The sequence below is a fragment of the Chaetura pelagica genome, unplaced genomic scaffold (assembly GCF_000747805.2).
Source record: "Chaetura pelagica isolate M959 unplaced genomic scaffold, ChaPel_1.0 scaffold153, whole genome shotgun sequence".
NCBI classification, from domain to species: Eukaryota; Metazoa; Chordata; class Aves; order Apodiformes; family Apodidae; genus Chaetura; species Chaetura pelagica.
The window spans coordinates 1,944,809-1,971,893 of NW_009952707.1; the positions used below are offsets into that span (position 1 = coordinate 1,944,809).

General features: G+C 35.6%; 1 protein-coding gene across 1 annotated transcript in view; it reads left to right on the forward strand.

Moving 5' to 3' along the window:
• SBF2 (SET binding factor 2) overlaps positions 1-27,085 on the forward strand; it is a 208,442-nt gene that overhangs the window by 155,381 nt on the left and 25,976 nt on the right. Inside the window, exons 18-27 of the mRNA XM_009994267.1 lie at positions 526-788; positions 2,061-2,233; positions 2,330-2,403; positions 2,793-2,988; positions 3,597-3,724; positions 7,290-7,465; positions 8,390-8,535; positions 12,602-12,800; positions 14,747-14,943; positions 20,369-20,506. Of these exons, the coding sequence (XP_009992569.1) occupies positions 526-788; positions 2,061-2,233; positions 2,330-2,403; positions 2,793-2,988; positions 3,597-3,724; positions 7,290-7,465; positions 8,390-8,535; positions 12,602-12,800; positions 14,747-14,943; positions 20,369-20,506 (1,690 nt within the window). The remainder of the gene's footprint in view (positions 1-525; positions 789-2,060; positions 2,234-2,329; positions 2,404-2,792; positions 2,989-3,596; positions 3,725-7,289; positions 7,466-8,389; positions 8,536-12,601; positions 12,801-14,746; positions 14,944-20,368; positions 20,507-27,085) is intronic.

Below are 27,085 nucleotides of genomic sequence, written 5' to 3' on the forward strand. Positions count from 1 at the left end.
TCTCTTCTCCTAAGTAACAAGTGGTAGTACAAGAGAAAATGGCTTTAGGTCATGCTAGGGGAGGTATTAGCAAAATTTCTTCTCCAAAAGAGTTCTCAAGGACTGGAACAGGCTCCCCAGGGAAGTGGTTGAGTTACCATCCCTGGAAGTGTTTAAAAGATGTGTAGATGTGGTGCTTAGGTACCACAGTGATTTAGTGGTGGACTTGGAAGTGCTAAGTTAATGGTTGGACTTGATTGATCTTAAAGGTCTTTTGCAACCAAAGCAAAAAGGAAGCATGGAAGATCATACAGTGTAAAAAAGATCTAGAAAGAAATTATGTTACTTATATCTGTCCACATTGTGCAACTTGTGTATTTCAGGAAACTGCCTTCAGAGTTCAGTTACTAAAATCATAGCTCTTCTTAAACCCTATTGGGTGCAGTTATTTCCTTTTGATAATGATTTTTGACTAAACATTGTTTTTTAAGTTACAGCTTTATTATTTCTTCTATGTCGTCTTATTTCTTTCTATATGTCTTCTAGGAGAAAAATTCTGTAGGTCCAGACCAGGATAAGACAGCAATGGACCTGGCTGCTGAGCAGTTGCGATTGTGGCCAACTCTTAATAAACAAACACAGCAGGAGCTAGTCCAGAATGAGGAAAGTACAGTTTTCAGTCAGGCAATTCATTTTGCTAACCTCATGGTCTACCTGCTAGTACCGCTGGATACAAGTAAGAACAAGTTATTGAGAACATCAGCTACTGGTGACTGGGAGAGTGGAAGCAACAGTATTGTCACAAACAGGTGGGTACACAAATTCGGTAGTAATCAGTAAGGATGGGCCATATTTTTCAAGTTTTCTTAGTTTTCAGGACTTCAGCTAAACACCCAATTATTTCAGTATCTTCTCTTCAAGTTCATTAATTAAGGAGAGCAGAAGTCTAAATTGATTTCTCTTAAATAATAGAACTCTACTCCAGTAGAATCTGGAGTAATTTAGTACTGTTTAAAGGAACATAAACATTTTATTGTCACAGTAAGAATTTTTAATCTAGTACTGAAAATGCTGAAGGAAAACAAAACAGCAGCCCAAAAACTATTCTGATAGCTTTATGTAACTTGAAAAAAACAGTGCATGAACCTGTAATCAAGAAAGCATTTGTACAGCATCCATAAAACCACAATTTCTGTGCAACAGCTGCAAGGAAGAAAGACACTGAAGTCACAACAAGCAAGAGGGCTAAACCACTGGGGCAAAGGTTAAATTATTTATGAGGCAGGAGGAGTATGAATGCCAGTTACAGTCCCATAGCATGCAAATTCAGGCCATTTCATAACAAGCCTCGTTCCCTCTCTATTAATTGACTTCATTATCACCTATGGTCCGTCAGAATTCCCACCTGATAAAATTGTGGAACCTAAGTGACAACACTGACATCAAGTAGAAGACAGGCAAGCTATCAGTATCAGCCTCCCCATGGCTACTCATTTCTGTTGACTAAACACCTCTAAACTCAGGCATTAGGACATACTGAGTAGAGAGGTCATAGTATATGTTGCAATGTAGGAATCTGGCCCTTAATAGTATTATGGGAGATGGCTTTAGATGTTCAAAGTACATCTCTCACTGACTTGCTTGCATTTTCTGATGCGCAAAAAAAATTTTCTTACAGTCTTTTCGGCTTTTGAATTCTTTGATGTGCAACCAAAATATTCATTTAATGCATCTTTCTATATGTTACTGGAGATTAGTTTACCACAGGTTGAAAATAATGTGCTTGACTCTATGAAACGAAGACATAGAGCTTACTTACAGGCAGCTTTTTTTCTCTTGTGGGCCTGTCTGTGCTGGACTCATGGAGGCAAAATTCTCCTGTGTCATCATCCATGCAGTTCTGACAGTGTTAAATTCAGAGAAAATACAATGTAATTGTTGTGTCACCATATGCTTTTAACAAAGTTTATGTATTGTAACTAGGAATAAAAAAGGAAGCTTGTCTGTGTCTAGCCAGGTATGGTATGTGTGTCTCTAACTGAATTTTTCACACTTGCAATTTCTTTCATTCATGTCTGCAGTATTGCAGGGAGTGTTGCAGAGAGTTATGACACTGAAAGTGGATTTGAGGACTCTGAGAACAATGATGTTGCAAATGCAGTCGTGCGCTTCATCACCAGATTTATTGACAAGGTGTGCACGGAGAGTGGAGTTACACAGGATCACATCAAGGGTCTTCATTGCATGATACCAGGTAAGAATTGTGACAAATAAAGGGGCTTGCAGTCTTTCTTGTTTCTTTCTCTTTCGTGTTATATGAGACTTCATTTATGGTATTACTGCTTTCCAGGCATTGTAGCAATGCACATAGAGACCCTAGAAGCTGTCCATCGTGAGAGTAGGCGGCTTCCACCAATACAAAAGGCAAGTATTACGAAACATATTTGTATTCTTTACAAGTATTAGAATAATGCAATTTAGTCATCTTTTTCCCCACTCATAATGTTTGGAGGAAACATCAAAACGTTGAAGGAAAATTTCCACTAGTGATAAATAAAGTGCTTGGCTTTGGTTTCATGAAATATGAACTTATGAAACTAGTAGAGCCAAACTTCTGATCATAAACAAGATGTTGCATGCCCACTGTTTTTACAGACCCATTTCTCTTAGTTGAGTCCAAATTCCATCTCCCTTTCTCTGGATGCAGTCTCCTAACAATTTTGTTTTGAAGCTTTTTAGGCCAAACATTAAAACTAGTCTGAGGTATAACACTGGCATTGCTATTAAACTTGGCTTTCATTTATTTGCATCAGCCCAAAATTCTACGACCAACTTTACTGCCAGGAGAAGAATTTGTTTGTGAAGGACTCCGTGTGCTACTGGATCCTGATGGCAGAGAGGAAGCTACAGGAGGACTGCTTGGAGGTCCTCACATCCTCCCTGCTGAAGGAGCTTTGTTCCTTACCACTTACAGAATTATATTTAAAGGCACTCCTCATGATCAACTGGGTGAGAAAAATTAAACAGTGATAATTGTGGTCAGTCAGCTTGACAGTACTTTGAGTTGGCCTATCTGCCTCTGCAGGCATCAAAATATAAATGTATATATACCTCATAGCATGTTTCATGTTTATTGGCTAAGAATAATCCCTTCATATAGGTTTTTATCACTGGGTATAACTGGATATAACTGGTTATGATTTTGCATTTAACTGAACTAGAACTTAATATTTCAGATGAGGCATTAGATGCTAAATGTTTGTTCCTGTGTACTGGATATTTAGAGTGCTGCCTTTACTAATTTATGTAAATGAAAATAATAATACGTACTTGTCTTAGAGGAAACTTCACTAGACTGTCACATGGCATTATGGGCTTTTATGGACTACCTAAAATTTGAGAAGAAAATACAGACATTCCTAACCAATTCAGGTTATAAATAGTACTATAAGAACTGAATGACTTTTCAATTATTTTTCCCAAAACTAGTTCTGTACCATTAATTTTGTGTTGCTTTGTACTTGCTCATTCCTATCTATTCAAAGTACAACATGACCAAACCAGACCTAATTCTGTGATCTAACAAGTATCTGTAAATACAATTCTGTGATCTGCAGTTGGAGAGCAGACGGTGATCCGGAGCTTTCCTATTGCGTCTGTTACAAAGGAGAAGAAGATCACTATACAGAACCAGTTGCAGCAGAGCATGCAGGAAGGGCTGCAGATCACTTCAGCTACATTTCAGGTAAAAGGGAGTTTTGTAAAAATGTGTATGACAACACAGCTCAAAATACTTATAAGCAGCACTTTGTTCTGCTATTTCTGAAGAGTTACATTTTCTGCCCTGTAAAGTCAATAGAGAATGCAGTCCTCTCACAGAAACCCTGGCTTTTCTTGTTATTTGCAGAGGGTTACTATTTTCATATTTTATTTCTTTCACTCCTTTCCTTACCTTTCTATTTTTAATCCATTGAAGAGCTATTTTGGGTTCAAAATCTACTAATATGAGTAAGCAGAGGCCTAGGCAGGCCAGTGGAAATGTACTTTCTCTCTCTTGCAGCTACATGGAATGAATATGGAAAAGCTATAAATACTGCTTCCTTCTCAAGGCTTGTAACTTTATCAGCTTTCTGTAAAAATACATGGGAGAAAGTAATGGGGAGTCTCACGTGGAAGTTGCACTTCAGGAATCTTTAGGGTAGCCACCATTGTTCAGTTTTGGGCCCCTCACTACCAGAAAGATAGTGAAGTGCTGGAGTGTGTCCAAAGGGCAGCAAAGCTGATGAGGGGTCTAGAGCACAAGTCTGATGAGGACCAGATGAGGGAGCTCGCCTTGTTTAGTTTGGTGAAAAGGAGGTTGTAGTGAGGTGGGTGTTGGTCTCTTCTCCCAAGTAACAAGCAATAGGACAAGAGGAAACAGCCTCAAGTTGCACCAGGATAGTTTTAAACTGATATTAAGAAATACTCTTCAGTGAAAGGGTTGTCACGCACTGGAACAGGCTGACTAGGGAAGTGGTTGAGTGGCCAACACTGGAGGTATTTAAAAGTCCTGTAGATGCAGTACTTAGGGACATGGTTTAATGGTGGACTTGGCAGTGTTAGGCTAATGGTTGCACTTGTTTGATCTTAAAGGCCTTCTTTAACATATCCCAAATGAGGTGAGATGGCAGATGAGATAGATGTGCACAAGACAAGATCTATTGCAAACAGCACCAGGGCCTTATCTATAGAACTAAAAAGGCACAAGCACAACCAGATTATGCGGGATATTTGAACAAAACATCAAAGCAATAATGCAAAAAGGCATCTTAACAATAAAATGCACAACTAATAGTCAGTCGCATTGATAAGTGACTATTAACCATTTACATGCTAGCAACTTAGTAATAGGTCTTATACTAGACCTAAAATAATTACTTAAATAATACCTGACCAGGTAATAATACAATAATTGTATCCAAAAGGATCCTAAAATCTTAGACATTTAAACTTAACAACGGAAGATTGCTTAATGTCAAGTTGACTAATAAAGACAATAAGGGAGTTAATATCTCTCACTCTTTTATGACCACAGCCAGGTGTCCCTTTGTCGCACTCCTCAACAATCCCTCTGGCAGGCTTCCAGATAGGAGAGGGGAAGGTACAGCACACTTTCTGGAAAGTATAAGGGAGCCCCTCTGATCAAAGATGGGACCAGGCTTTTACAAAGTGGATACCACTTTTATAAAGTGGATTGACTGCTGTCATTTAATTATGTAGCCATACCTCCAAACTCTCATTGGAGAATAAAAGGAAAACAGTGGAAAACCCTGAGAAGTTATGAACATCAGCTTGGCCTTCTCTTTGCACTTTCGAGGTTGCTACCAGCTCAGAGTTTGTTAGGCCCTTTCCCATGGGAATCTTCCCACTCCAGGCCTGGGCCTGTGCAATTGAGAGACAGAGAGCAAGTGCATTGTAGAGGGAAACAGATGGAGGCACACTGACAGATAGAGCATCCTGCTGCACAAGCAAAGTGATTCTATGATTGGCCAGAACCAATGAGCCTCTGGATGACTTGCGTGAATCCTGGTAGTTCACTGACTTCTGCATAGATCCTGGTATTTGCCTGTCTTTAGGATCATCATCAGTGTGTTCAGCATGTACTGCAGGGCAACTGACTCAGATCTAAGAATAAGGAATTACGAAGTCTCTGAAATCTTCCCTAATTTTTTGTTTTCTTGGTGGTGATCTTAACTGTAGTTAAACCCTAAGAGACTGAATGTTGAAGGGAAATAATTTAGTATCATGGACTAAGTAGATTGCAGTACTTAAGATACAAAATATTTTGTTGAGTTGGCTGACTGCAGAAGTGTCTTTTCACTGACAACAATAACTCCAGCATTTGAAAACTTAGTAAAATAGATCATGAGAATTTTACTAGTTCCTTAAAATAATAGAAATCCTTCAGCATCCTATTCAAAAGCATAAGATTAGGAATACAACTGACTAAAACAACCAAAAGGAAGTTATTCCTGTGGACTTCTGAGAGGACTTCACAAGGACTTTTATTTTCCAAAAATGTTTTACCAGAATAGTTAGCATGTTTCGATGATGTGCTAAATACAGACACAGCTCAGTGTTTTTAGTGCTGGATTCTGGTCAAACATCATCTTTGCTTTTGTTTAGCATAGTTTTGTAATAGGTTAAGAGAACAAAAACAATCAGCAAACAGTTTACTTTCTGTTGCTTTTGTAACAGCTAGAGTTCAATACAGTATGAAATGGCCCCTCCTCTTTGTTTATTAATTATAACTTTCAAAAGGTTTTGACTGCAGTTATGCTATTTAATGTCCTTAAAGCTTCAGATCAGTGTAACCCCTAAAGATTCAAAAGCTCCTTTCAAGGAGGTCCTAGTACAACAGATTTATTAGTCATTTGGAAAGTATTTGCAAAACAAGTGAAATTAAAAAAGCAATGGTGAAATCTGCCTTCTAAATGGCAAACAAAAGACTTTCAAAAGGTGTATAGGTATGCACTGAAAAATAAAGCACTTCGCTTTTTCCACATTCCTAAAATTCTTTTGGGCTCTTTTATGGATTTCCTGTTTTCTATAATTTTTTTTCCCTTTCCCCCTCCCCATCCTCCCCAAATTGCTGATTGTCATACTTTTAGCTGAGGATGATGGGATGGCTTTTATTTTTTTTCCCCAAAATCTTTCAAAAAGGATTTCTAGCAGGATGGATTGGTCAGTGTTGAATAGCACAAGGTTGATCCTTTTTAAGGATCAGATTTCACTCTAACATTTTTATTATTAGCAGTTTTCTGTACTTTGTAAGGTGGGGCAAAAATTGGAGTGACTAAGTAATGGAAATAAGTGGTTGTGACATATGAATGCTGAAATCGTTGCTTTGAAGAGAGTCTTTCAAGTGCATTACCAGCCTTAGATCCCACTGCGTATGGGCAGAGCTGGCAGAACATTTCCAAGCTAAGCTGTTGCACATGACTAGTCTGAACTGTTGTAGACATCTTAGTACCAGCACTTCTACTTGGATTTACCAAAATATTTTGTATTTGATATTATGACAATTCTAGATGCTTCTTGGGGAAAATACCTTAGTATTAGGGCATAAAAGTAAAAAAAAAATTAATAAGCTGTGTAATAACTCTCAAAATCAGTAAGATATATGCACTTATATTTGTATATTTTCTAATAGGCATTGTACTGCATATGTATAGGAAATTCGCTAATATATTTTAGGATCTTTTAATTTCTTTAATTCTGTGATTTATCTTTTTTTTCAGTTTCTAACATGTCATGTTTTTAATATGCAGTTAATTAAAGTAGCATTTGATGAAGAAGTCAGTCCTGAAGTGGTGGAAATATTTAAGAAACAGTTAATGAAGTTCCGTTATCCTCAGTCTATCTTCAGCACTTTTGCATTTGCAGCTGGGCAAACAGCTCCACAGATAATTTTGCCAAAACAAAAAGAAAAGAACACTTCATTCCGGTACAGTCATTCTTCTACTTTTATTTCTGATGTTCTTGTTTACTATTAGTCAAATACATTGAACACTAGGACACTTTTGCAGACATGCAAAAGCAGTTCCCAGGAAATTAGAAGGAACTGATTGCTATTCTACATCTTTTTATATCTACTGAATAAAAGGTTGATTAATAAGATGGACAAGTACGTTTGGTGTATATGTTTGTATATATCATATATTGAAATTTCTGGCTGCAATGAATTTGAACAAGCATCTCACTACATTTTGAAACATAGACAATGTAAAGTTACATCTCCAGCTATGCAAACTATGCTGTCATAAAAACCAGACTCCCTGTGTATTTCTTTACAGATTAATAACCTAATGTGGGTTAAAATTAATTTTACCCTTAGTACAATCTGTACAGTTGTCATAGGACTTTTCAATCTAGAGTTTGAGGTTTGGGTCCTTTTTTAAAGTTTATGTTATATGTTAACTTTTACTAGACTAGATGAATCATTAGTCTGTTCTGAAGTGGTAGTTTCTGTGATTCTGTATTTGTTATTGCATTGTTGACACAGGAAAGTAGAATCTCAAGCTAGTAACGGAATCCTTAAACTTTAAGGTAACTTCTGTCTTTACTTTGTCAACTTCGTAGATTTATCACATTGCTAGCAAAATATCAATACCTGAGGAAAGATCATGGATGCTTTTTCATTACCATTAGACATAATAGATGCAAATTTATCTCAAAATAATACATTGGTATTTAAAAATTAACATAGGAAGTAGTTTTGTGGTGGGCTGTATTTTTTGTCATGATATAAAAAGAAAAATTTTGGAATACGTTGTATTTGGGTAATTCATTTAATCATAAAAATCTGCTCATTTGTATCGGGGAGAATTATATGCATCTTTCTAAATATTTTATTGCTCTGAATTTATAGTACCTTCTCAAAAAGCATAGTGAAAGGAGCAAAACGTGCTGGGAAAATGACAATTGGACGCCAGTATTTGTTAAAGAAGAAAACGGGCACAATAGTGGAAGAAAGAGGGAATCGTCCGGGCTGGAATGAAGATGATGATATCTCTGGTAATAGTAATTTATTTTTTTTTCCTCTGTTGGTTGATAAGTCTATCCTATTATGCTTCCATTCCAATATATTGAATTTCAAAAATTTTTTTACTATAAGAGTGACAGAGCACTGGAACAGGCTGCCCAGGGAGGTTGTGGAGTCTCCTTCACTGAAGACATTCAAAACCCACCTGGATGCGTTCCTATGTGATGTACTCTAGGTGACCCTGCTCTGGCAGGGGGGGTTGGACTAGATGATCTTTCAAGGTCCCTTCCAACCCCTAGGATTCTATGATTCTATGATTCTATGAAAAAGAAATTGCAGAGTCTGCCTAGACAGTAAAGCAAAAGGTTTCAAATATGTACATTTATAAGTGTTTTCTTCCATGATGATGAGGCAAAAGAGGAAGTTGACTTCATTCAGTGGTGAAGCAAAATACTAGATTATGATTTTTTTAATTATAAAAATGTTTGCATTTAGTATCTTTTAATGATCTTCTACATCATAGTAGTGTAGATGGAACAGTGCAGAAGCATGCTGTAGCTTCCATTTTTCTTTAGGCATCGTGACACCTACAATTAGTCCATGATGAGAAAGCAGTAATTGGTGAGATTCAAGGAAGAGCAAATACTATGGGAGACCTTTCCAGATGTTGAAGTGACATGATTTCTCAAAGCGGCAAAAGTCGTTAGTACTGAAAATACAATTTTTCCAAATTTTGGTTGAAAGGATTTGGGAACAGAAGATAGAAAGTGATTTGAGTGCTTTGTATAGCTCATGTGGTGGTGTGGAGTTTTACTTTCTTCCAAATACTTCTTTTCCTACCATGTCAGTATATCCTTATCTGGACCAGTGCTAATTTATAATAAACCACTAGAGGGAACCAGATTCTCCTGTACATAAACTGGTATTGTTTTGTCATACCATTCTTTCCTTAAAAAAAAAAAAAAAAAAGGCATTTCAGATAGCTAAGTGTTCATCAAACACTAACAATTTCTTCAAAACATCAAACAAGTCAGATTTTTCTTTTTAATATTTCATCAGTGTGCAAGGCAACTTACGTGACTTATGAGCAGATAATAAAAGTTGTCGGAAGCAGGACTTGCTACTTCGTTGTATCTGTTCTCTCCAGAATGGAAGAAAACCATTTCAGGAAAGCTAAAATGTCTGTTATTTTGTTCAAGATAAAACTCGTGCAAAAATGGCAAGAAGAAAGGATGACAAAATACAGAATGTCTTTACAGTGCTGAAAAATTACATTCTTAATTGAATTTCCAGCATCTTCCTTAAGTGCTGAGTTATTACATGTTCTGATGTTTCAGGCTTTTTGGCTCAGAAGCAATTGTGCAGGCTGTAGCTGTGTGATTTTGAAGTGATTTTGTGCCCTTCACCCAGAGACACCAAGCACAATCATACCTGTGTATTTGTACTTCTCCTGACAATGAAGAAATTACCAGTTTTTGCATGGCTGATGTACAAAACAACTATATTCTCCTATGGACACAGGTGTAATATAAATGTTAGTGATAGCCACTTATTTTCTTCCCTATCAAGAATATAAAAATATAAATGGTAGGATTCCCTACCTGCTGTTTTCCAAACATTTTGAGTGTGGACATGTAAGGTGATCAAAGTCTGACAGTTCGGTTTTCTCTGCATGCTGCACTGACTCAGGTATAGTCAACTGTCAACAGCAGTAACTCTTTGTTTCAGAAAGAGTACAAATAGCCATAGAAAATTTGCTATTTGACCACAGCCATTTATTTTATGTTGCCTGCTGTGAATGACTTCCTTTTTCCATGTCTCAGAAACTGAAGTATAGGAAACTCTGCAGCTATACCAACAATGAAGCAAACAGGAATTGTCTGGAGCAGGTGATATGTTTTTCTTAAAAAAAATAAAAATTAAATGTAGGATTGGAAGGATCTTCAAAAGATCATCTACTCCATCTCTCTGCCCCAAGGCAAGATCAGCATACTTAATCTGTTTCTTACAGATGTTTACCTAACTTTTTCTTAGAAGTTTTCAAAAATGAAGATTCCACAATTCTAGGGAATTTGTACTAGTGCTGTAACCGTTTTTAATGCTGCAGAAGAACAAGCAACTTTCTGATATTCAGACCAAAACATTTCCTTGCCTCAGTTTAAAGCCTTCACTTCTTATTCTACCATCATATACATATAGAAAAGATTATTCCCTTCATTCTGAATGCAGCACATAATGTGTTGATGGACTGTTGTAGTATTTCTCTTCTCCGTTCTTTTCTGGGTATTAAATATCTGCCTTTCAGTTCTTTGTTTATTAGTCTTCACAGAATTCTGACCGTCTTCATTGCTCTTTTCTCAGTTGTCTTTAGCCTGGTCCACTTAGAACTTGCAACATGGTATCAAATACTGGGCACAGTACTTACTATCAGTTGCTGATGAACACCTAATTTCCCTCAAATTCCTCTCCATCTTTTCATTTTCAGAGTTTAGAATCTCATCACTACTAAATTCTATTTCATACAGGTGATCATATTGGTATGTTGTATAAAACATGAGACTATAACACTCACTTTTACAAACAGCTGTATCTCAGGAACAGTAAAATACAGGGATTATTCCTCTTCTATTAAAAATATTTTTTTTTTTAAATCCATTTAAAACTTGAGACAGAAAAACATCTTCATCTCCCTCTTCAGGTTAAGGACAATAATGTGAGCTCTTACAATCTCTAGATTTTATGCACAGGAAAATCTTTTGCAAGTTCTGATTACCAATACACCTGCTTTCATGAGAAAAAATGCATTTAAAAAAATATTTCAAAAAAAAATGTATCCTTATCTGCCTGTTGTAGCTTTCCATTCAAAACTGTTAAATACCAATTTTCTGTATGCCCAAAAAATAGAATTATTTCTAAAATTCATTAGATTTCTTTCTTCTTAGTCCACTTTATACTCGTAAATGTTTTGTAGCTTCTTTCTTACCATGAAAAATACAAAAATATAACAAAAAAGAGGAGATATCCACATCATTCAGTTGTTTTTTACATCAAATGGAGAATTGTTGGGGTTTTTTATGAGCTTCAGGGACCGTAAAATTATTCATTCAGATTTTATGCTGATATGCAGGAAAAAAAAAAAAAAAAGCATATGGACTGTACTGTAAATTGTGAATGTTGTCTGCTGCTAGTAACAATTGTATCATAATTTTTATTTTTAAAAATAATTTTAATTTCTAGGCTTTTTGAGTCAGGTTTTTAATTTATATCCCTTTCAGTGCCTCATACATGAAGAAATACTTTCTCTCATGCACACATATTTTAATGCTTGAGGTGGTAGCAAGTAAATGATACATGCTGTGAGCAGTAAATCTGCTTTTAGAAGTGTTTGGAAATAGTTGGAAGTGTCAGTAACAGGCAGGTGGCAGATTTTGTACAAAGACCTTGCTTGACTTGAATTTCAGTGTAGTTTGAACTTGTGACATGGTTTTTATCTCTCATGGTTAAAGGTTTTCTGCTTTGGAAATTGCAGCTGACAGGCACGCCTGAAAAAAGCTGCTGTTTGACATTGAAACTGAGGCATTAAGAAACCAACAGTCATTTGTTGGGAAATTATGGCACAGAAGCATTTCTTTTATTTGAATCAAGCCTTAAAAAGTTTGTTATGGCTTTTGAAGATAGTTAAAAAGACTTGTAAGGTCCACTTTATCTTGGACATTTAATGGTTTTATGTGCACATTTTTCATTATTCTGTCTAGTGTACATCTTTGTAGAGCAGTTGTGAGTTTAACAGGTTTTCATAAATTGTTGAAAGAAAGATCATCTGTCTTCAGTTCAAATGAATATACAAGATAACTTTTTCCAGGATTTTAGCAAGAGAGTAGTCAGCCATGCCAGTTACAAGTGCAGTAGGTAACTGTGTGAAATACTCAGGTTTCCTGACAAAAATGTTTTTTTATTGCTTAAAATTTCTATAACCTGTGGTTCATAGTGATTCTTGTCATTTGTCACTGATATGAAGACAAATTCAGGAGAAAATAACATCGTTTTCTGTGTAACTGCTGGCCTCAATAACAAACTCTTAAAGATTTTTAACTTTAGTTTCAGATGACAGTGAGCTGCACACAAGTGGTACCCTAAAAGCATCAGAAAAATCAACAATGGAGCAACTAGTAGAAAGAGCCTGTTTCAGAGACTATCAGCGTTTGGGACTAGGGACCATAAGTAGTAACTCTTCTCGCTCAAAAACAGAATACTTAAGGATAACTGCACTGAACAGGATGTATTCACTTTGCAGGAGGTAAGTTTACCAATTCAGTTATGTAGTTGAAAATAAAGATGACCTAACACATGCCACATGATGTATCTATTTAAGCAGCTTATCCTGAGAGAAAAATTGTCTACACTAGGAGTGTACAACCAGTGACCTTGAAGCTATTTGTATTCCACTCAGGGATCATCATCTTGTGGCTGCATGTGTGCTCATCAGATTAGGGAAGACTGCCAGCAACAGTAGCTAGAAGTGAGGTTTCAGAACTGCCCCAGCTCTGTCAGACAGTACAAGTCTTCCTTCCTTGGTTCTTTCTGTAGCCCATGGGAAGACAGTGCCACTGGGGCTTTTGGAGAAGTTTCTCTCTCTTTGCTTTCTACATTGATGTCATTAGGCTATTTTTCAACTTTCTGACTTAGTCAGCAAAGTTAGCTGATAGAATTGAGTTGCTCACTAGGGTTTCTGTTACTTGCTATGTTGGCACTGGAAATTCATGTAATATATTTGCATATAAAATATCTTCCTAAATAAAAAAAGCAAGTCTCAGAAACAATTACACAGAACTGTTTTCTTCAAATAATAATAAAAAAATATTTAAAATAAAAATAATTAAGGTGTTTACACTACTTCAGAAGTTTGTCATGTGCTGTGTTTTAGCACATGAATGTTACTCCTGTTTTGTTGTGAAAGCTGATGTAGTTTGCTACCACTACCCACAAAAATTCTTTTTAATACAAAAGCGTATCTGCAGGAGTCATATTACAAGAGCATTTGAATTCTCCAAAGCCAGTTTTGGCTAGTCATTGCTTTCATTATGACTAATAAAATCCCCAGGTCTTCATGGAAGAAAGGCACACAAGAAAAATACTAGATCCTTTTTGTTTTCTGACTTGCCTGGAGTAACAGAATAATAATAGGGTTTGTTCAATCACCACTGAGTACAATGCAGATGAAAGCATTAAACCTGTACGTTCTCATTATGCTTTGAACATTATGCAGGCAACTCTTTCCTTACCAAAAAACATTGGGATTTAACATTCTATAGGATTTTTTGGAAAAGGTAATTAGTATCTGGGTGGACTACAAATCTCAGGATATAAATACTTATTTAGTATCCTATTGATTACTTTGTTTTATGAAGCTCACTGTAAGTATTGTGTACATTGATTTTGTATGAGGGCAGTTCAATAAATGTCAAAAACGGAACTTACAGGAGAAGTTTATATTGTAGGGGAACGAATTTAATTAGTAAGCACTAACTTTTCCCTGCTCCTTGTCTTAGTTTCTTCTAAACACATGAAAATGTCACTTGCATTGAATATTTTTTGGATAGAAAATAATCTCTCATTCTTTCACTAACATGATGGGTTTTCTGTTATTAAAGGTATTACTGAATTTCCTAATCTCTCAATGTATTGTAGTGTTTTAAAAAATACACAAAAAAGCCATTTCAAATAGACTGGTCCTGGGAATCTGATTTTAAAATTTAAATCTATTTTGACATAAACCAAAACTTACTGTTTTAGTTGTGTGGCAATCTAACATTCTTTCCTTTCAATTCTCATATTTCATATACGAGTGTCAAAACTACTGCATCATTTGCATGCTTCTAAATTCTGTTTTCTGTCATGCTCAAAAATATGGCTTTATTATACTGACAGATAAGAGATATGCTAAGAAAAAAATACTACCAAAGAAAATATAACTCTAAATGGAAAGAGACTACTAGTGTTAGTCTTACAAATTTGGCATAATTAAAGTTGTTTTTAAAATGCAGTTTTCTTTACCAATTATTGTATCTGCAAGGATTAGACTAAAAATGAGAGTTACTAAGTAAAAGATAATTCTAACAGTTGAAGTGTATTTTTGCTAAGATGTATATTCAACTTGTCATTTTACGCAATTTTTTGCACTATTTAAATTTTTTTAAGGAGTTTTAATTGTAGTTCCATTTTGTCACCTTTCTGTCCATACAGTTATCCTGGGCTTCTGGTAGTACCACAGGCTGTTCAAGACAGCAGTCTGCAGAGAGTTGCTCGCTGCTACCGTCACAATCGCCTACCAGTTGTCTGTTGGAAGAACACTAAAAACAGTACTCTTCTACTTAGATCTGGGGGCTTTCATGGAAAAGGTGTTGTTGGCCTCTTCAAATCCCAAAATACACATACTACAGGTGAGTTGATACAGCTGGGCTTTCTTTCTAAGTAATTTTATGTAGAAATACTCGTTTTTCGAGAGTAAATCAGTGATACGATTAAATCAAAAGTCTGAGGGAATTAATGGCTTTCTTATATTGTATGAATTCAGCTTCATTAGTGTATGTCAAGAAGCAGATCCTGAATGGAATGCAAGTGATTCAGAAAAAGTCAATGAGTAACTTGAACATACCAAAAGTTTTTTGTAAAAACTGGTCTCTGCTAAAATGCAATCCTGACTTCCCCCGTTTCCCTTAAATTATCTTTTTCCTTTGCACTGGTCTATGTAATGGGTGGATGTTGTCCTTTTAGTAGAGGATTATATAGAATATTAGAATATTTTCATTGTAATACTAGCTTAACTTTTATCTTTCTTTTTAAAAGCATAGACCTGAAAGATTCTAGTTAGGGGTCTCTGCATTAACTAAATCTCTTCCTTCGCATGAACAAGATTGGACCAGCAAAAGTTTTGTCAGAATATTTAGTTTTTTTAAACAATACAACATTAGAGCAAAATTCATTTTGGAAAGAACATTAGATGACCTTCATCATTCCCAGTCAGTGTTTTGGATACTCATTGTGACTGCCTGGTTTTCCCTCTCTTAGGCTGATGGTTTCTTCAGAGTTAATTTCATGCCAAGAAGGACTGGCATATTGTTGAAGAAAAATTCAGTATTCCCTTTAATTAAGTTGATAGTTGTTTAGAAATTATTCTAGAATAAGACTATGGTTTTATTTATGTATTTACTAATTTACTTATTTATTTTGAGAAAAGGTGAGGTAGAATTAGAATAGTTGGAACTCATTCATGTAGCAAAGAAAATTCTCCATCCTGTTTGTGTTTGCATTTCACCCCAGTAATGTCCAAAACACAATTAGAACGTTTTACTTTTGTGAGTAGTTTGTTCTATAGAATTTTTTAAAACCTGTAATAAGCATACTGTACAAATATGTACAAGTCTCATAAAAATTGTGTGACGATTACATGATTTCATTATTTTCTGCATATCCTGAATTTTTTCTTCACAGAATATCTCTATGAAAACCACTATTTTCTTACTTGTAAAGAACAGTTTATAGCAGACATAGTGTTTAGCTATATGAGGTTTCATGTATATCGGATTCATCTTTAAAATACCAAAATTTCAGAGATATTAGAAAAACATTTTTTTTACATCAGAGTCTGGACTGGCTACTAACACTAATTTGTGTATTATTAATTATCTACTTAATATTCACAGCTATAGCATTAATTCAGTGTGTCTCTTCAGTGTTTTGTGGGCACATTTTTTTATTTGGAATGAGGAACAAGGTAATAAATGAAGTTTTATAATGAGTTTTTGTTGAAAAGATTCATAAAATGAATCAGTGAAGTACTACCAATAATTAACACAGTAACTGCCAAAGCTGTGAGCTATACCAGTTGTTCCACAGGTTTATAGTATGACTTGTAAGCATGGTCATTCTAGTGTTAGTCTTGCAGACTGATTTAATGCTGATTGTTTATGCTAAAATACTGGCCAGGCATCTTTAACCTGGTATAAATATAATAAATTGAAACAATTCTGCAGGAATAGTCTGCAAATTGTATAAAGACAAACACTTCCATGCTTTCTGTAGTAGCTATCATTTCTATGTTTGTGAAAGTATGAGAGCCTTCCAAATCAAGATCGTTAAAGCCTGACCCATTAAAGCATGTTTCTTGTGTGTAATGTCATTGCTTTTGTAGGTAGTTTCTTTTTTAATTTTATATAGTCTTTTGTATTGCCACTGTCATATGCCAGCAGTGTATTAGGCAATAGATAATCTGATTGACAATAACTGTATCTATCAGACATTAGCTTCTGGAGTTACTGCTTCTTTTAAAATATGAGGAAAATGGACACTTTTCTCAGCAAGGTACAGCAAGGGAAATTAAAAATATTTCTAGGATATTTCTTTTCTTCATAATGAAGTTGAACCTTGTTGAAAGAAATCTTTTGAAGAAATTGATCACTAAAGATAATTATACACACGTGTGTATTTGTCTCACTAGGAGTTGTGTACAGCGAATGAAGTTCTATACTGAAAAACATACTGTGATGCCAACTAAGAGGACAAAGATAATCTTAAGTTAAAATCGACTTGACAGGTGCATACTTCCCTAAGCAGAGATTTCAAAGTAGATTTTTATTAGGTGGTTCTGGATTGATACACAGAAGCAAAGTCCCACTGAAACTTAATGAAGATTTTTGTGATCTCCTGTTTACATTGTGTGTTAAGCAAGTTTTCAGAGCATAGTTGAGATCAATATGTTATGTAAGAAGCACAGAACATATGTTTTTAGAGAAATTACGCAATTTATATATTGCTGTGTGGAACTAAACTACATCTGCAATACAATTGTGTTTTTCTAATGTCTGTTCACAAAGTATTATTAACAGATAATTGAATGTGAGATGGATTTTTCAAAAGTTTGAAATGGGAAAGTTTGTTTCTGAATTTCATTGTAGATCTAAGTATGTCATTCTACACCTGAATTGCCAAGTATTGGTTGATTGTCACATAGGAAGACCACTTTTGTTTCTTGTAAGTGGTAACACTATCCAGGAGAACAGTTATCTTGATACAGGCTGGATTATTTACTATATTAGGGCCTATTATAAGATAAAGCTGGAGCAACCTGCATCCAGGCATAAAGAGCACACAGCAGGCAATCCTACTGCATTGCTAAGCAATGCATTTCTTCCCTAGGATTTATGAAATTGCTACCAGGATCTCCATCCCTATCTTTTGTTTAAATCTTTGCTGTTCTGATAGCCTTTATGTATGATACAGCACTTATAAGAGTAGTCATTCTATAGAAATCCCTGCTCACCTGTGCAGGTATGGGGTTCGTGCTTTGAGCCAGCAGTAGCCTTTGAGCCCTTTATACTGCTGTTAAGCACTATGATGGGAAGATTGGTGGTGATTGATTTTCCATCTATAATCTTTTGAAAGACATTATTGCCCTCAGTCTTTAATTCAAATATCTGCCCAGTCCAATTACAAATTTTCATATTAAGTCAATAATCTCTTGAGTGTCTTTCCTAAACCACACACAGTACTCTTCACAAAATAAAACTTTGTAAGTGCAAGTGGTAAGGACATTATCCTTCCATTTGGACATTTCATTTATTTTAATTTAACTAAATAGTTATTTGACTTACTGTGTCATTTCTTCAAGGACTAGGAGACCCAGAGAGATCATTCAAGTGGGAGACCTTGTAGCCGCTTTCCAGTGCCTGAAACAAGGGGCCTGCAAGAAAGCTGGAGAGGGACTTTTTGCAAGGGCATGTAGCACCAGGGGGGGGTAAAGGTTTTAAACTGAAGAAGGGTGGACTTAGATTAAATATTAGGAAGAATTTCTTCACTGTGACGGTGGTGAGACACTGGAACAAGTTGCCCAGAGGAGCTGTGGATGTCCCTTCCCTGGAAGTGTTCAAGGCCAGGTTGGATGGGGCGTGAAGCAACCTAGTCTAGTGGAAGGTGCCCATGGCAGGGACATTGGAATGAGATGATTGTTGAAGTTCTCTGCTAACCCACACCATTCTGTGATTCTATGGTTTCAGGATGTGTAAACCCTCCTTAAGACTTTAAGAGGAAATAATGCTTTTCTTCAGGCTTGTTCTGCTTTGTCAGACAGAAACTGCATCATGTTTCCTGCATGTACATTTTCTAATCACTTCCTAATTATACTTCCTATTTAGACTAATTTTGGCAGGGCTATTTAGGTACTAATAACAGGGCTATCTTGAAATATCTTATGCCACTTCCAGGTAATTAGGTTACTGTCTTATTAGTCTCCAGCATAGGACCTGATTGGGTCATCACTGGAGAAAACTATTTAGAAGTTGCCATTGTGGTTCATTAAAAAGACACTCATTCAAATCCTTTGACTCTCTTTTTTTAGTTCTTATTCCAAGTTTTGGCTCTTGTGGTCAAGATACCAAATCCTGGTTTAAGCAGCTATGACATTTTTGTCCTATAGCAAGTCCAGAGGTGGCTATAATAAACTAGAATTCAAAAAACTTTGCTCACTACTTGAAAAAAATGTGATTCATTGAGACTGGGCTTTTTTTTGGTCATTATAGTATGGCCCTTGACCTGACCTTCATCTCCCTCCCTTCCCTTGCGTCCTTGCACCTGGACACAAATGGGTGGAGTTTTAATGGTTAAGATTATTTTTTTCTTATTATTGAGATTTTTTTTCCCCTTGGTTCTGTGTTTTGTTGGTAGGTTGCCTAATTTTTTGAAGTTTTAACATTGTCTTAAGTGGATTTTCTGTTTAACTTGAGTGCTTTCTCAGAGCATTGTACCTTCTCATCATGCCTTTTTTTTTCACTGCCCTCTGTTTTTAAACTGTTTCTCTTTCCTCTCTGACTTTGCTTTCTTCCAGTCTTTTGCAGCCACTTCTCTCTCTCTGAAATGGTCCTTCTCCATGTCTCCAGCAATTTAAGCAACATCAGTAACAATTGGAAAATTGTTCTGTTTCTGAGATCTGTAGAGTAGTCACCTGAAACTACATGTATGTAAAGGATTATTCAGAGGTTTTCAGAGAAGGAATTGTGGTTCTCACAGCAGTGCAGCACCCCAAGACACTTCCTGAAGTTACCTACTGGTGAAGGAGCAGGTGGACTGTCCACTAGGGAACAGGAATGTTACTTTTCATAATTGAAGATCCCTAATGTGTGTTACCCAAGTGTGCATGCACTGTCCATCCTCCTTCCTCTCTTCTTTATTCCATAAAAAGGTCAGATTCTGGGGGTTGGGTACCTGAAGGACATTTAGATGGTGTCTGATAAAGCCTTTAAATGGCAGCAGAGTGCACAAACACTGGTGTGTTTTGATATGTTTATGCTTGCAATGAATTGGCAATGTATCTCAGGGAGCCTCCAGTTATAAGTAAGTAACCTTTTGTTACTGGAATGAGGAAGAGCTGGTTGAGCATGGTTTTAACTTCTGTTAAAGAAACATTTGGAAGTTTCATTACCTGTTGTCTACGCATTTTTTTAAAAGGCTGAAATTTGCTGACAAGTAACAAAAAAATAGAAATGTTACTTTTCATTCTGAGAGTGAAGGGAAAGCTTACATCATCATCTCCATTCTTTCTGTATTGGTCAGCAGCTAATGATAAATAGTGACCATGAGGTAACAAGACTCACTCAGAAGTTTAGTTTTGTGGAGTGGAATGCAAGAGAACATTGCTGGGTGCTGCTCTGCAGCCATGTTCTGTGTCATCAAAGGAATGGCTTATTGAACCTTTGATAGACAAACCATGACATTTTCAATGCTCTGCTTTACATATTAAGCTTTTTATTTTGCTACTCTCTGTATTTATAATCATACTTGTATTTTAATGTTCCATTCTTCTTGTTACTCCAGCTCCTGCTTCTTTAGAATCTTCAAGCAGCATAGAACAGGAAAAATACCTACAAGCCTTACTGAATGTGATATCCGTCCACTGCAAAGTGAATGGTAGCAATACACTCACTGTTAGACCCACAATTGCTCTGTCTCCAGGTAAAACTGGTTTATATAGTACTTATCTATGGTTAAGTTGAAAAGTGAGTTTTTTCTGATTTGGTGTAAGTTCAGTGCCACATGTGAATTTTGTTTCTTTCTTATTACACTTTTCAGGTAGCTTGTTTACTCTTACAGTGAAATGTGTCTTCTGCATGTAGAAGATCTTTGTAATCCCAAAATATTTTTAATTTTTTCTAATCTTTCACTAAAGGATTATCCACCTGTGGGTCATAGTTTTGATGAAATTCACTTGAGTATGGTGACCAGTCTTGAGGCATTAGTAATTTATTATGATTCTGGAACAAGTAAAATTCAGTGCTCCAGAACATCAAGGTGGCAAAACTTTCCAGTTTTTTAGTATAAAATACAACAATTAAGTTATATAACAGAATCAAAAGCAAAGATGCACTTCAAAATAATATATAACAAATTTACTGTCTTTAAAACTGTATATTGAGTAAGAAACTGCCAAACTGAAGAGAATGCAAAATACTGCTGTATTGTACTATATTGAGACTACTATTTTACTATAATGACAAAACATGAGATTTCAAGCTCAGATGCTACATTAACAGATACACTATGTAGCTGCAGTAGCAATGGAAGGTATATAAGCATTTTTCATGTGTATTACATACTCATAAGGGACTTTTAATGTCATTTCAAGTAGAGCTTTACTTGCTGTGAAGTCTTTCAAAATGCACTGTTTGAGTTATGCATATGTGGACCTGCAAAGAAATGAATCCATGTTTTATTTCAGTTATTATGTGATGAAACCTGTTAAGGCTTATGTGAAGGTAACCCCAGTGTCTTAGAAAGAGGAGTACGTGACTTTAAATTGTGTCTGTCTTGTCTTACTGGGTGGTAATTGGCCTAATATAGCCAAACAGTGGCTTTTCTTGTAAAATAACACCATTCCCAAAGAGTGCATGCTTTGCTTCATGTGTTGTAAAATATGCTGCCTGCTTAGCTATGTCTAACAACTCCATACTGTTGCCAATGTATATACATCTGTCTTAAAAAATAAATCTGAAGTACAAAATTGGCAAGAATTAGCTGATGTGTGAAAATACAGCATTTTATCAGTTATGTTAAGTGTTAGTCTGAGTAACACTGTAGTTTTTTAATCTTCTATTCTTTTTTTGGCTGACTTTAGGCACTGAAACGAGGGCTTCAAGAATGTCTACTGTGTTTAAGCAGGTAGTGCCAGGACATTTGGATGTAAATCTATCCAATAGCTTTGCTCGAGGAGGTTAGTAAGACTAGCTCAAAGTCTATTATTTTAAGTAATAAATTATAACAAAATGTTATAAAAACAATTACACTGCTTATAGATTCAGTACTCTGTGAAACGACAAAATAGAAATTACAGATAAGCATCAGTCCATAACATTGAGCATCTTAATTTCTATTTAAGTCCCTTAGTTACCATTGAAATAAAGTTTGTTTCATGTTGGACATTAGTGAAAAAATAAGCACTCAATTAGGAATTATGTTTCAAAATACTTTGTGATTCATCCATATTTTTAATTTATCTAAAATGTATGGCCTGAAAATGCATATTTTAAGATTGAATGCACTATAGAATCTCCAACTACAGATTATTCTGGCATTTGACTGAAGATTAGCTGATGCTTCATAAAGTTACAAATAATGTATCTGAATAATTAATCTGAATAGTTAAGGGAGTCAGTAATGTGGCCAGGCAAAATAAGTAAGCACATACAGTGTGTTCTTTGGACATAAGTTATTCTGAGGTACAAGAGCTCATCAGTGTCATTTCTACCAGAAGCCTTCATTGTGTGAAGTCCATTCCAGTTGCTATTACTGTTCTAGTCTGATTAAGTTGTTATGGTTTCTTATGTGCAATATATGCTTGAATTAGTGCATCAAATTCCTTTAATCAATGTCTGTTAGGATAGGGATTAATCTATTTCCCAAAATGGAGCATTTTATATTTTGTTTATTACCTTTTAGTCCTGAAGGCTCCTCCTACAAGTATTTCTAAGCATCTAAAAGTTGCTTTTCTTCCTTTTTGATACTTCATCTTAATCAGTTAGACCTGCTTTGACCTGCTGAGGTCATTCCAACTTAAATTATTGTGTGATAGAAAACCTATAGCTTTGTATAGGAAAGAACAAAACAATTTTGTAGAGAAAAACATCCAAAAGAGATGGACAGGATTAGAGAAATGAAGGAAGGGAAGAAGGGAGAAGAGAGGGGGAAAGGAAAGAAGCAAGGAAAACGCTTAGTGCTATATAAAGAAGTTACATGAGGATTGTAGCAGAAGGAAGGGATGAAGGGCAGCTAAATAGTTATCACCAAGAAATGGAAAACACTGCATTTTCATTAACCATAATATGTGCATACTTAATATCTAAATGTTCTGTTTATGTTCTCTGTTTACTTGTCTTGTTATTGTAGCACCTGGAGATGAAAAGACAGTGGTTTTAATTGTTTAGGTAAAATGGCTAGGGACCTAAGAGAACAGGAGTTGATAGTGTCTGGAATTGATGGCTGTCCCAGCCTGACTTTATACTGAAACAGTGAACGTGCTGGATAGCTGACAGCAGTGGTTGGTTGGATTCCACACCCTTGTGTTGGGACAAAAGTGCCAACAGTGAAGTGGTGCTGAGGGGCAGTGGAGGTGCTCCAGATAAGTAAAGGAAAGCTTGCTAGTTGACTGTCTAGAAGTTGTCTTTTGAAGATAAAAGGATTACTGAAATAACCATTGCTGGTTTGTGGTGTGATAAGATGTTTATTGCTACTCAGTGAAGGAAAAAAGGACTCTCAAGGCAGTATTAGGTCACAGACGTGTCGTTTTGTTGGACATTGAAGTCTCTTGGCTAAACTTCAATAGCAATCAGGAAGAGGGCAGAGAAGTTATCTTGTGTCTTGCTGGATTGATGCCACACCTGCTCTATATATCTGAAAAGTGTAATTGCAACCCAGTATCTGCAGTCTAGTCACAGCTCAGCAGGATACATGAGGACTTTGCTGAAACAAGAATGTTTGACAAGTACAATGGGAGCCCTAGTGAAGGTGAGAAGTTGACAGGGTGAAAGACAACAGGGAAAGGGAATATATCCTTGATAGAAGTAAACACTAGGTGGTTTTTTTTAGATTAGCTAGCACAATTCTTTTAGAAGGAACTCTAAAATACACAAAGTATATAGAAACTCTTAAACTGTTGTTCTCAAAGAAGTTGATTCACACGATTTATGATTGCAAAGATTTTTACTAGATTTTCTCAGCTAGTTATATTTCATATGTGAAGCCGTGTCACAAGACTGTGTGCAGGACCAAAAAGACAGGGCTGAAAGAAGCAGGCTTGTGCAGACAGCCTAAAATGGTGATTTCTCTCTCCTTCATAGTTCTAATAACTCAAAAAAGCAAAAAAAAAAAAAAAGAAAATGGAAAAAAAAGACAATGGGGTTAGCTAGTTACTTTGTCATAGCAAGCAGCTATGGATTTTGCACTAAACTATAGAAAATAGAAAAACAGTATTTTTGTGGTTTTGATTCTGGATCCCTCTTTCTTTTCTTGTTTTTATTCTCACACATACCAGGGCTCAAAATCCAGGTTCAGCTATGGTACACCAATTGAAAATGACATTTTCTATTTTTTGTGCCAGAGAATGTATTTTTTATAATCATCCTCATAATACTGAAGTTAAAAGATACGTTCCAGCACTTGAATAGTATTTCTTATTTTTAAATATAATCCATATCCATGTCGTGTATGGTTTTTTACTTCAGAGCACTGTAGCAAAGCGTTTGCCTAAAGCCCAGTTAAGTTGTTTCTGATCTGAAATATTTGGCCAAATACTTATATTTCATGCTATATTTTCATTCTTGGACCTTTTTTTTGTCAACACCTTGGCTGATATCTTTCATAAGAACGCTGTGTTCACTCAAAATACATAGCTTTTCCTCTCATATTACCTTATTAAGTATAGTGTGGTTCTACAGAACAGCACTTCTTACCTGGCATTGTTGTATAATCTAGTAGAATAAAATATTTGTTCAGTAAGATTTGCTGCTGTTGGAAAAATACTAGGATATTTATAATTAATAAATACATACTCAGCTCAAACACACATTTAAAAGCAGGAGGCATTAACACTTTGAGTATGCTTTAAAAGAATATTTGTATTAAAAGAAGTTGCTTGTGTTGATGTGGCATTTGAGCCAAAAATATGCCCTCTGATAAGAGTATAAGGCTTCCACTGAAAATGAAACTTTTTTTTTTTTTTTTTGGGGGTGGGGGGAAAGGAAATCTATTTGTGTGGCAGATACTGCATATACTTTTACACAGCCCTTTAAAAATGTTTCCAGGTGTATAGAACCAACATCTTGCACTCTGATTTTATTTTGAGGTCCATCAAATTCTTTACCTAAAATAGACTAAAACAGTTTTTAGAAAAGCACAAAGTCCCACGACTTAAAATTAAGCTGACTTTCAGCTGGATAGAAGCTTTCAATAAAGTATTCAGCAGAATGATTTAATCATTAGATTTCCTTTGGTATTATAATTATGGAAAAGCACCTGGTTGCTTTGCTACATGTTTGAAACTATTGCAATGACAATGAAAATTACTCCTTTTTGATAAATGGGTGCTTCCTTCCAATTTTATATTGGTTTTCTGCTTGATTGATGTTTTGTCTTGTGATGACTAAGATTTGTGCTGTCTGGTAAATCATGTACTATAAAGAAATTCAATATATACTAGATCTTTGGAAATTAATAAGTAACCCTTTTCTTCTCTCCTGCAATGTGTCTCGCTGCAATGTGCATTCCATTCCTCCTCCTTCTGTCTTAACTGTTATCTGCCAGTGCTTGGGTACAGAGATAAATGTTTCACTCATTCAAATTCCAAATCAGCAACTAAGGGAAGAGTCCATCAAGGTACTGTATTCTGTGTCCTGAAAGCACATTCTTTGCTACCATCTTCATAACTACACAGTTTCTTAATATATGCTGAAGTGATACTGACAGCCTTGATTTTCCATTAACAAAATTTTGGTTTTTTAGTTCAGTGTTGTGATTTTGTTTTGAGGGGTTTTTGGCCATTAAATGTATGATGCAGTGAAAGTGATTAGTCACACGCTTCACCATGTTGTTCTTTAATAATGTTATTATTTAAGGCAGAGTCATGTGTAGAAAGTTTTCTGTGTGCAAATTTTAAACAGCAAAGAATTAATTCTGCAAAACAGCATTTAGTACTCCTATGGCTTTGGTAAAATAGCTAAGAAATACCACTACTTAGTAAAAGTATGAGCTTTAGGAACTTTCTTTCTAAAATAGTTGTTAAAGTTAGTGAATAGGAGAAAATGTATTTCTACCAAATTCAGAAGCCATAATAATATGGTATATGCCAAATAATGAAAGCCAGATACTGCTAAGAAAAAATAGGATACTAGGCAAAATTATAATAGAAATATGGTTGTGTCTTTTAATCACTGTTATCCATCACTGGTATACATGTATGTATTTGTATCCAGTTTTGTTACTTTTGAGGAGCTCTAAAGGCACTCATGATGGCCTGCATTTGTAAATAAAGTGACACTGTATTTTTGTATCTGTCATCACTGGGGGCAGCTGCCTGTGTTGGAGCTGGTTTTTTTCCTACCAGATGAACAAACAAATGCTTACTGTGATTTCTGCTTCCTAAAGCCTTTATTATTTCATCTGTAGTAGGTGAGACAAGGATTAAAAGTTTATACCAAACATACTATTTTACTGTGCAAATATTTTATATAACTGGCTGTCTTTGAAGTGGAAACTGTTTAAAACTGTTACCAAGTCTTAAGTTCCTAGCCAGCTATTATCAATTACATTTGTTTGCTCACATCTCAGACTAGCAGCCAGACAGGCAGACAAGCTAAATTGTACAGACAAGTCCCTGTTGAGGATTAGCGTGCAGAGTGATTCTTTAATAGCAGCATAATCTTGCTTCTAAAAAAATAGAATAAAATTATTTTGCAGATTGACCTATCTCAGTGGAATTTTACTGTTATCTGCAGCTTTTCTCTTCTGTTCAAAAATGGTAACTGCATATTATTGGATTTTTCTGAAGGGATTGGAGGGGTTTTTTAGGTACTGCAGTATCTCAATTTCTCCCACTGTGAGGTATTTCTGGCGCCTCTTTTGTCTATCTTGCCTCACAGATTTATGGACAACAATCTCTTCTGATAACCTGATTTACTGCATATTGAGTTAAAGAATTTCACAGTGCCATTTGAATGCCAAATTTAGTACAATTTAAGGGATCTGATTTTCAAGGAGTTCTATTTATATTCTGAAAATCAAGTACCTTTTAAATACCCCACATTTGACACAAAAGCAGTCTCACAAAATCTGTGTTATTCACTAAGGCAGAAGAAACAAGTATTTCCTACTCTTTACACTGATCATGTTGTTGCTACCTTTGGCAATTCTGTGCCATGCCCTGCTGGCAGATCTTGCTGCCAGAGTAAAACTAAGATTGTGATCATCTAGGCATCCTGCTTTCTGCTCACACAACTGTATTGTAGGCACATCTGCTAGGATATAGTCATTAAACACATGATTAAA